This window comes from Aptenodytes forsteri, unplaced genomic scaffold (genome assembly GCF_000699145.1).
Source record: "Aptenodytes forsteri isolate BGI_AS27 unplaced genomic scaffold, ASM69914v1 Scaffold81, whole genome shotgun sequence".
NCBI lineage: Eukaryota > Metazoa > Chordata > Aves > Sphenisciformes > Spheniscidae > Aptenodytes > Aptenodytes forsteri.
The window spans coordinates 5,854,524-5,865,981 of record NW_008795259.1 but is presented as its reverse complement, the minus strand read 5'-3'; the positions used below and the strand labels follow the sequence as shown (position 1 = coordinate 5,865,981).

At 43.4% G+C, this 11,458-nt stretch overlaps 1 protein-coding gene across 1 annotated transcript in view; it reads left to right on the top strand.

Annotated features, from left to right (window-relative positions):
- The window catches only part of CDH20 (cadherin 20), a 55,278-nt gene that overhangs the window by 21,272 nt on the left and 22,548 nt on the right, over positions 1-11,458 (top strand). Inside the window, exons 3-6 of the mRNA XM_009279212.1 lie at positions 2,895-3,189; positions 4,895-5,014; positions 8,604-8,771; positions 10,625-10,812. Coding sequence (XP_009277487.1) covers positions 2,895-3,189; positions 4,895-5,014; positions 8,604-8,771; positions 10,625-10,812 — 771 coding nt within the window. The remainder of the gene's footprint in view (positions 1-2,894; positions 3,190-4,894; positions 5,015-8,603; positions 8,772-10,624; positions 10,813-11,458) is intronic.

The following is an 11,458-nucleotide window of genomic DNA, read 5'->3' as shown; positions in this document are numbered from 1 at the left end:
TTTTCTTTTCCTTTTCCTTTTTCTTTTCCTTTTTCTTTTTTCATTTTGCTTTTTCCTTTTCTTTTTCTTTTTCAATTTTCTTTGCCTCTACCTCTTTCTTTTATATTTTTTTTTTCCTTTGCCTTTTCTTTGACTTTGAATTTGACTTTGATGACTTCTTTCCTTTTCTTTCCCTTTTCCTATTTAATGAGGACTTGTTGATGTTCCAAAACACATTTTCTTCCATCAGGCCTAGCTCTAATTCCCCAAACAGGTCTAACATCTGTATCTGCCTCAGCAGCTGCATTCTCTCACTGATGCACTGACGCACTAAAACAAATGCCCAAGATGTAACTTAGTGGTTCTGAATGAACTCGAAAAGCTATAGTAGTGTCCTCCTGGAAGCATCCTGTTTACTAGCTCCTACAGTGAATCTCTGAGTTATGGGTGTTTAGGGTAAATAATGATAACCACTGTCTTTTTTTAAATTAATCACAAGATGGTGTTTCCTGAGGATACGCCAGTTTGCAGTCCTGGCACCTGCATGTGAATTTATACACATGGCAGTCATCTAAATGTAATTGTTTGCCACTGCCAAATTTTTCTGGGCTTGTTCTTCCTCCATTTAGCTGATACATCACCTGAGAGCTGCCAGCATTCCTCCGAAGGACTGATGTCTCTCAGATGCAGCAGCCACTGCAGAGACCAGTGGCAAAGCGATGAAATGAAATATCAATGACCTGACACGGCGGTTGTCACAATCTGCACCTTTAGCTCTTCCAGCCACTTTACAGTGCTGCTGCAGCAGACGGATACCTGCCATTAACACTCGTTGTCCCAGCAGTCATTAAGAGTCGATGGGCCACCTACATACAGACCTGTCTGCGGGGTGGGATGTGCCATAGAAAACCATATAGATCCCACCTCAGCTGAAATCACTCTTACCCTAAAATCAGGAGTAGGCCCAAATTTTGTGTAGGTCATGTGCTGCTCTCTGAGAGGCTAGTAAGGAAAACAACCTCCAGAGAATGAGCATCTTCCAACCAGACCCTTCCCTGAGGGAAATGGTCTTTCAGCTCCCAAATCGAAGGGACCATGTGCCCTAAAACAGCTGAAGAGCTGGTCCACTGGCATTAGAAATGTTTAGGTCAGATAAGCCAATTTGTCCACATCCCTATAAAACTTTTTCCTAGTGATAAGTTATTGTATAGTTTCAGTGTGTTTTTAAACAGCTCAGAGATGAGATTTCTTCTTTGTTTCTTGAGAGAATAGCCTGTAATCAAATGCATCAAGTTTGACTTCTGCTTTTCCACACAAATTACCCATTTCTATTTTGATTCTTTCTTCAAATCCTACCAATCCTGTGTTCATATATTCAGTTTATTATTCCAAGATTTTTCTCTCCAGTACAAATATTTACCTATGTTTGGCCCCATCCTCTGCAATTATTCCCGTATGTCCTTTGAGCTCACCAAAGCATTAAACACAACTTAATTCTGACCACATTTCTTGAGATAATTAGCTCATACCTACATTTTAAAATGTGCTTAACTGAATCCAGCCCACTTTGATCACGCTTTTTTTTTATTATTTATCTATTCTTTATTCATCTCTCAAAATGATAATCACACTGGAAAATGATATTCACACCTGAGCCATTCTTGAAAATCCCATTTTGATTATTGCACCTCAAGTCTATTGCCTTCCTGTCTTTTGGGGCTGAACCAGTACCATCTCTGGGCATTGGTCTTTATGCTCTATTCCTCAAAAGCACGGAAGTATGAGCATACTGTTAAGCATCTTCATAGTGTGAGTGAAATTAAGTGATTTGTTTGTCTTTTGATAGTCATTCCAGTATTTCATGGGAACCAGGTGTTTAACAGAATGGTAGTCCCCAGGATGATTTGTGTCTCTGTTTTAGATGATAATTAGCACTGCATTTACTTTTCTTCTGTTCTGTTGCATTCACAGCTATCTGTGGCTGCTCAGAACTAATTAGCAGTCATGCAATAAATCTGTTTGCTAATTCCCTAGAAAATCTGGGATGCTTCTCATCTCTGTAGCCTGCCATGGACACAATCAAATGTTCCTCACTGCTTACCTTTCCTACTGCTCAACAATAATTCTTTCCTGAAGATGTAAGGATCCAGCCTAATTTTTATTGCTCACAGCTATCTGTGGCTGCTCAGAACTAATTAGCAGTCATGCAATAAATCTGTTTGCTAATTCCCTAGAAAATCTGGGATGCTTCTCATCTCTGTAGCCTGCCATGGACACAATCAAATGTTCCTCACTGCTTACCTTTCCTACTGCTCAACAATAATTCTTTCCTGAAGATGTAAGGATCCAGCCTAATTTTTATTGCTAAAATTTTTCATGAAAAAAAAAAAAAAAGATTTCTGAATCACTACAGTTACTGAGTAGCTCTCCCACCCTGCTTTCCCCTTGAGCCCAAACAGATTTGCCTTATCCGTCCCAACATTATGCTACCCCTAGAATATCTGACTCCTCTTAAGCCGTGTGAGCAAGCACAGTCTGTGGCTTTGCTGACCTCACCTTATCCCAAGCCTGGCAGTGAGTCCTTCTCAACAGCCGTTGCAACCAGGCAAAAGATAGCTATTGTGTTGAGTGAGATTTCAAAAAGGCACAGAGGCTGTTCCTGTTTGGGTGTCTCTGCCTTTTCTTCTGGCACAGCTGTGGGCGCAGAAATGGGAAGACAGGAGAGGGGTTTTAATTGCAACTCTGTGATACAGACTGTACTGAGTATTTGTCTCTTTCAGCAAAACAAGTTCATTAAAACCAGCTTGTGAGTCCCAACAGTGAGACCAAAATGCTCAGGATGCTCACATGCTTAGTGTTTCTCAGCAACTGCTTGCCCAGCTCGTGGTCTAATTGAATCCTGTTCCCTTCCGCAGCTCCACTCTGACATGGACAGGGGCGATGGTTCGATCAAATACATCCTCTCGGGAGAGGGAGCTGGCATTGTGTTTACAATTGATGATACCACAGGGGACATTCATGCCATTCAGCGACTGGACCGGGAAGAAAGGTCGCAGTACACCCTGAGGGCGCAGGCTCTGGACAGGCAAACGGGCCGGCCGATGGAACCGGAGTCAGAGTTCATCATCAAAATCCAAGACATCAATGACAATGAACCCAAGTTCCTGGATGGACCATACGTAGCCTCTGTTCCAGAAATGTCACCTGTGGGTAAGGCAGATTTTGTGAAGTCTCTTCCCCCTATAAGCAAATTGGGGATGGTCACTAAAACATAAATTCCCTGACTCCTTGGACTCAGCTTTTGCCTCTTGCACAGGAGCTGCAGGGCAGGAGAGCTTCCCCCGGGGTGCCTGACTGCCGCAGAAGAGGGATAGCAGGCTTTACACCACCATCAGCTGGGCCCTCTGAAAGAAAACATGCCAAGGGAAGCAGGAGAGCTGAAAAAAGTTGTAATTTGAACATGCCATCCTCAGACAATTTGCAGTAACGTACTGCCCCTTCTCCCCTGCCATCAGATTGTAGCAACAGTAATGACCATTAGACATCCGTTACCATTCAGAAAATAACACAATTTTAGCAACCTATTCCAGTTCTTACTGAGAGCTGAAACGCTGTCCAGGAGCCCTTGAAATCATGGAGACATGACAACAATTATTAGCAGCTTTGCTCCTTCTAATCCGTGTAAGCCTGCGCTAAACACAGTTCAGTGGATCCCAAAGTTCTGGTACCGTTTGCTCTCCACTTCTAGAGAGTGGGATCGTGTCAAAGACAGTCCTGTTCTTGCAATGCAGCCAGAAGACAAACAGCAGCCTTCCTATCTACACAAGTCAGGAGAAACCATTTCCATATAACAAATGCAATAATCATATAAAATACTGTTTTTCTGAACTTTTTTCTTTCTTTTGGAGATGCTTATTTCTTTTTGGCTCTGTGACGTCATTACAGAGACAATACCATATAAATCACATGTCCTGAAGTTACAGATATGCTTCAACTTCTCATTCTTCAATATTATGTTGACATAAAGCTAGAGATAAGCATCAAATACAAAAGTGCCATTCAGAAATAATGTTTCTTAATGGTAACGGCTAGCTTGAATTCGGATTTATTTTCCAGTGCATATCTAGTAACAATGGATTTGTTTCTAACACAAAACATTATGTAGAAGGCTAGATACATTCATAAACACATTGTCTGACATTTTAAGGAGTCAAAACTCACATATATTTCAAACAGTTATGCCTTACCTTCTCCTTGTTCTTGATAAATTACCTCCCCTGCAAGCCATTATTAGCTTCAGAGGAAGCAGACCTTGAAAACCAATTGAAGAAAAGAAATATATATGCAACTGTGCGGGTTCCAAAAGGCACTTCAGCAGGGTATAATCTCTAGGCCATGCAATGTAAACTGCAATCCCACAGAGAGATTATCTCAGAGATACATGCCCTCACGCTCACTATTTGTGTACAATTTCCATCCCTTAGTCAACTTACAGCATCCATGGGCCCACTGCAGCAGTTTGTGATTTATGTCAGAATAGCTATGGATCTTATTTGAGCTGCCTTTAAATAACATTGAAAATCAAGAAAAGGGGAAAAGAAGCAAGCAATATATAACTACCAGCTCTCTGCAAACCATAACGAAGTACTGTTAGATCAGCAATTCTGTAACTGTGGTCCATAGAGCACTTGCTCTTTTATATCTTCTTATAGACGTATGATGAATTTATGCCTATTAATTCCTTTAGTGCTAATGAGATACAAGTATGAGCCATAAGTACAAGCACTATGAGCATGAAATGAAGAAGTTCGGTGTGGGAAAGGTCTTGTTAGGCATTTCAATTTATTTTGAACTGTGTACTTTTCATGCCAGCTCTTTATCCCACAAGGTCTTACCTGATGGGTTTTTTTGTCAGGCACCTCTGTTATCCAGGTGACAGCGACAGATGCTGATGACCCAACCTATGGGAACAGCGCAAGAGTAGTGTACAGTATTCTCCAAGGACAACCATATTTCTCTGTGGACTCTCGGACAGGTATGTTATTTCATCGGGGAATGAGGCAGCGTGAAAACCAAAAGAAAAAGTTTCAAGCAGAAAGAAAAGGCAGTGCATCATGACTGCGGTCAGAGAAACATATTTCTATGGCTTGGAGCCAAGATAGAGCAGCACTGTGCGAGGGTTAAAGCAAGGCTGTGGTAATGAGCTCCAGAAGAAGGACCTGCTTTCTGCAGTGACATTTTCATCTGAATGACCATATTCGGCAGCACAGGAGCTGGGTGGGTTCGGTGCTGTTAAATATTCTTGTTGGCTTCTATCATTGCAACAATGCCTTCTGCAGATCTAGTTGGTAACAAGGCTTAGTGGGAAAAAAGCAATCTATGAACCAGCCAGGACTGGAAAGTGCAGGCTAAAGGATGCAGTTATCTGGAGTAGTTTTACCTAAGGGTGTTCCTGTTAATAACCTTAAATTTATCTATAGGACACCCTCTCTGTTTTGCTTGCTTTCTCTCTCTCTTTTTCTGTGTATATCCAAGGTTTATATCCAAAAGAGGAATCTGACAGGTTTTGACAGTTTCTAAAGGGCATCTGTAGGGCTAAGGTCAGAAACTCATGAGACGATAGTCACTGCTGAGCCCTAGGGGACAAAATAGAAAAAAACACTGCATAATCCGCTTCTGAAAGTTAGCAGTTTAGGGAGTGGGTGCTCTAGCCAAAGACAAACTTGTATGTGACATGTTATTTTCTCAGCTCTTTACAATATAAATAAAACAGTAACGTTCATTTTGTAATCAGGTTATCAACCACAGACAAATAAGGGCATAATCATAGATTTGCTAGCTACTGAATGTTTTCTAAGAAAGCAAAGCAGCAATATTCAGGGTCAGATCCAGTACAAATGTAACCGCTAGAGTGCAACTTAGACAGAAGATAGGCCCTTAAGTCCAAAACCATGTACTTGATAGGTATTTAACCCAGAAAAGGTCTTTTTCTCCACTTACTAATTTCCCAGTCACTTAGATCTGCATCTCTGGGCATGTCCAGAGCTGGCTCAGCCTTTACAAGTGGGCAACAGGGCACCCATTTAAGCTAATCACAGTTGTGAGCCAGAAACTGTTTCCCCATCACAGTCACAGGACTCTAACTGGCTTCGCCGGTGCAAACCCACCCACAGGATTTGGTAACCCACAAAATGCGATTGCAGCTCTCACATTCTTCTGAAACAGAGCTAGAGCAAAAACGATCACTAGCTTCTTTATATTGATGGGTAGTGACTAAAGCACCCAGTAGTGGTGCTTTAATTTCAGTACACTCCTCTGCTAGAAGCATTTGGGGTCCTTATCCTTCACCTCCTGACACAACCTCTTGGTTCCAGAAGCATGCTGCTGTTCCTGTTCTGTCACTGGCCTCACAGGTGTTGAACGAATGTATATGTGAAGGTACAACTTCAAAGGAAACCTGAGAGCCTCCTCCTGCTCCCTTTTTCCAGAATACTTTTACAGCCTGTCCATGATCATATTCCCCTAGAAGGTAAAAAATGTGGATTTAAGTCCCCTCAGGTGGAGTAGGCAAATGCCCCTGAGTCTCCCACTTCCCAAGAAACCATCTGGCTGTTATAGAAATGAAAGGACATTACCTCTGCCCTTTACTACTTTTTTTAAGACAGTGAACCTCACTCAGTTTGGTGGAAGAAATGGTACCAGCACTTTTATTTTGGAAGATCTGAGGATCGGAGCCTTTCCCATAGCCCTAAGGAACAGTTTAAGATTCATCACCATCCTCAGCATTTCCTTGCTGACCAGTTGTGTGCAGCAGCATCAGAGGCTCCCTGCTCAGCATGGGTGCTCCTCTGGGTCCCATTTGGAGGAGCATGAACCCCGACCTGGCTCGGAGTCCTGGTGTCCTGGACTGGCCCTCCTCTAGAGACCAGAGGCCCCAAACATAGGCATGGCAGAGCCTGGCTTTTAGGCACTGATGTCTTTTTTTTACATCTAGCTTGTTCTGTAGCAAGGACAAGTCAAGAGTGGAAATTCCCTACAAAGTATTTGTATATAGAGAAAATACTTCCCAAAATGCTAAGCATTTTCATCTCTTATTTATATCCATGAGCGTTGAGGAGCTACAGCACTTCACGGGAGTCACTCAGCTTTGCAGGACGAGACTCTTAAGGACTCCATGTAGCAAGATTAAAATAGCGCACTGTGAATTGCTCAGTACCGGTCACTATTTCTTCCCTTCTACATACAGTGATAATTGCCAATGCAATATCTTTTTACTGCTTTTTTATTAAACCCATACATTGTCTTTCTGCTAAAAATAAAGACTAAATGCAGATCACTCAAGTTAATAGTGTCCTGCTGTGCAAGTACTGCATGTTGAGCCATGCGACTGCGATAGTGCCTGGGGCTGACACACATTTGCCCCCACACAGGAGGGCACCCCAAATGTGCCACAGCCCATGTCTAGCAAGGGCCGTTAGCGCCCTAGAAAGTGTCCCCTGTCAGTACATCCCCTGGGCTGCATCACCAGCCACTGCTCCTCTCCTGCTCGGGGACCCCGGTGCGGCCGAGCAGCCTGTTGAGCAGTCGTGCCAGGCAGGCGCGTTGCAAAGGAGCAAGCTGCCGGCACGCTGTGGGCAAGGAGGTGCCGAAGGCGTGAGGAATGGGTCACGCTGGGAGGACCGGAGGTTTGACAGCTCTGAAACGTAGGCCTACGCGCCTCCGTCCTGGCAGACGGACATGGGGAAGGGCAGGATTCAGTGGGGGCAGCCGGGTGAAAAGGAAAGGAGTGCGTTCACGGGCAGACCCGACGCCCAAGGAAAAAGAAAGAGGAGCACCCAAACCCTGAGGCAGACACCCGGCAAGCTCGGGTGAGGCGAGGCCAGTGCCGCAGGCAGGAGGCCGGGGGCTGCGGGAGCCGGCAGGAGCGCCCAGCAGCGCGGCAGCCCCGGCGGCGAGAGGGGCCGGCTGCTCGCAGCCTCCATAAGAGAAGCGTTGCTGCCACCTCACGTCCTCTCGCAGTAGTGTCACCCCGAAGGAGAGGGAGGGCTCTGCAGCGTGGGGGGAGCAGGGTGACCGTCCCCCGCCTCCCGCCGCCCCTCCCCGGTGCGGGAGCAACCTGCCCGAACCCGAGGTTGTCTCCCCAAATTCTGCTGTCGTAGCCCCCAGCGTGGTTCCGAAGGGCTTAGGTCAGGTTGCCTCCAGGACTGTGTGCGTAGGGACACTCTGGAAAACTCGTCTTGATGTACCTTTTAACTAATCACATCACTTCCACCTTTTGTGCAGACATGGTTATCCTGATCAGGGCCTTAATTCAGCGTAACACAGTCTGTTCCCAAAATATTTTTCCAGCTCCCTTGGAAGGCAACACTTTAATTTTGAACAGACAGCCTGCCCCACGGCGGATGCATTTTAACCGGGCTTCTTTAAAATTCACACCTTCTGTTAACCTAGATTTAATTTGGGTGAGTTTTACTCTGACAGGAAAGGTGAGACTGAATGCAGAGTCTGGTCTCATTCTTGACATAGGGAGTACGATGCAGGAGGAAGAGCACCCCGCCTTGTTTGTGTACTCTTTAACTGCCATTTCTTTTGTTCCCAAAACCCCTTTCCCCCCTCAATTTCAGGCTTAATTAGAACAGCTCTAATGAACATGGACCGAGAAGCAAAAGAATATTACGAAGTGATTATCCAGGCCAAGGATATGGGTGGACAGCTGGGAGGATTAGCTGGAACAACCACAGTCAACATCACCCTCTCTGATGTCAATGACAATCCACCCAGATTTCCGCAGAGTGAGTACCCGCTGCGTCAGGATGGGAAAAAAAAGGGTGGCTGAGTTACACGGTTGCTGGTTGCTCTCATTACAGCCATTTTCAAACTCAGGATAGTGACAATTAGAGATGGGCAGAGTTTCGGATTGAAGAAGGTACTTTCCTTCAGAAAATGTCAAAATGGAGCGTTCACCAGCTTGTCTTTCAGAAGAGGTTTCTGACCTCCAAAATCATCAAAACCAACACTTGTTTTAAAGGGTGGGAAATTAATTTACAGAAAACGGAAAGAAGGAGATCTTTTGTGTTCCTAGACTGCTCACGGCCATTGCCTTTGGCTGCTAATTGCTGCCCTGATTCTCTTTTCATCCTATCTCCAGAAGGATGTCTGTCAAATCAGGGACGTGTGGCGGTGCTGGAAGTTGAAAGATAATTCATTCAACACTCTAGCCAGGCCACTGCAGGGGAGCGTCTGGTAGCTGTGCTGCCAGTGTAGACTGCGTTGTCATACAGGCTGCTTTCCCGTAAAGGTTCATCTAAACCTTGGCAATATACAGTTAAACCCTCAGATATGTAACAACCACAGTTAATGCAATGCAAAAATAGGCAACTCCACTCTTATCAGAAACGTTACCTTGCATTTACAGAAGTGACACTCAAAGCAAGATTTGCAATATTTTGCTCCTTCTTTTTAAAATTCTTTTAGATCGAATTTACCTACATAATTCTATATTACTGTTAAAAATTTGAAAGAAGCGTTTCAGGTTTGATTGAACTAAATCTTTCAAGGAATCTGCTTTTTTTTCTTTTTTTAAAGAAAGCTGATTCTTTTGGTGGTGTAGATCAGTCTCAAGCCATTTTGGTTTTGCCATTTTTCTCATCTAGCTGAGAAATGAAAACTCCTGCAATTCTTTTTGTTGCTATTCTTCTTCTCCATCTCTTTCTGCATGTTGAACTGCTAAATCAAAGCATTCCACTAAGATCAGCAAGAAGCGTCAACTTCCACTTTTCTTCTTCTGTCAGAGCAACTTGTTGAACGCACCATTGCCAATCCTGTTTTGAAAGTGGCATGAACTGTAACTGTTTGATATCAAACTCTTGACTAAGAAAAATGAGAATAGATCAAACCCCATCCTTGGTGTTATTCTGCCGTGTAAGGTTCAATAATTGGTGGACTTAACAGAGAGAGTGCAGCAAGGAAGGTTTGAACATAAAGTATGATGGCAGAGAAGTATTTTAGATACAACATTTATATTTTTAAAACACGTTTTTAAAATAGCTGCTAAGCAAATTAGTGATGCACCAAACGTGCTCAAGGCAGGGTTTGTAGGGAGAGGTACTATATTTTGATAGAGTAACTGGTAAATTTGGAAGAAACAGGCGAGCTTCTGAGCTCTCAAAGCCTTGTTCTGGGTGGAAAAGGAGTTTATATGGACTTGAGAAAAGATTTGTGGTGCTCAAAACCTGTGTGTTTATTCCTGCTGTACAAACTGATCTAATAAAAGAGGCTTGTCCTATTAAATCTGTTTCATATCCTGCTTTATATCATGGCTGCAACAGCACTGGTGCTAATTGCCCTATTTTTCTAGTTGGAGTTCCCCTTTTTCAGGTATATTTCTGTTTTGAAAAGAACCTGTTGAACAAACCTGTTGATATGATAGACACCTAACTAAAACTTTCCCAAGCAATTCAGTCTGGCTGTGGCTTTTTAAAGGAAATCACACTGCTGTTGCAGCTTTGGGAGAGGTACTAGAGACTCCCCGCAGGCCATGCAGTATTGTGGCCTGCCCCCATCTACTCTTTGCATCGCTGTGTGGTTTTCAGTTCGGTTTCACAGCTTGTTTTTTGCTCCCCTCCCTCTCTGCTGCTTGTGCCAGAGCATTATCAGATGAGTGTGCTGGAGTCCGCTCCCATCAGCTCCACTGTGGGCCGCGTGGTTGCTAAAGACCTGGACGAAGGCATTAATGCGGAGATGAAATACAGCCTTGTGGATGGAGATGGACTGGATGTCTTTGATATTAACACTGATCCTAATTACCAAGTTGGCATCATAACTGTGAGAAAGGTAGTAAAGTATCCTTTTTATAGTAATTTATATGGCTAACAGTCCTGGTTACATTTTATGTGTGCAATATTCCCTTCTGCTTGCAGTAACTTAGTTCCCATTACATGACAGTAGCCCCTTTCCTGCTATAAAACACAATTTCTTTAACATTCATTGCTAAAATACGAAAGCAGACTGTGCTCCTAGGAGCAACCTTTAAAAAGTGGGGACAGCATTAGCATAAACATGTCTTTTCCCAGCGAAGGACTGTTCTGATTCACTATTTATCTATTTAAATATTCTCTGTAGCTTAATTATCCTACAATGCAAGAAATTAGATCAATATTTGCATTTGAACTGTACACATTTTTCACTCCAGTGTCCCACAAACGATAATAAAGCATGCCTTAGAATTATTTATAAACCAATAAAACCCAGGCATTTTTTTTTTTTAATTGCTGCTTGAAGATCCATAAATGCTAATTAGGCTAGAAGAAGCTGTCTCTAAAATGGCAGCTGTGAAACTACTAGTACTCTGTACCGCAGGCTATGCAGAAAGGAATAGAGGATTTTGCTTGGACTCCCTGCTATAGGATATTTATTCTACAATCTTACATAAATGCTAGAAGTTCAACTCTTGTTTCTAGGTTATGAAATTGTAACCATA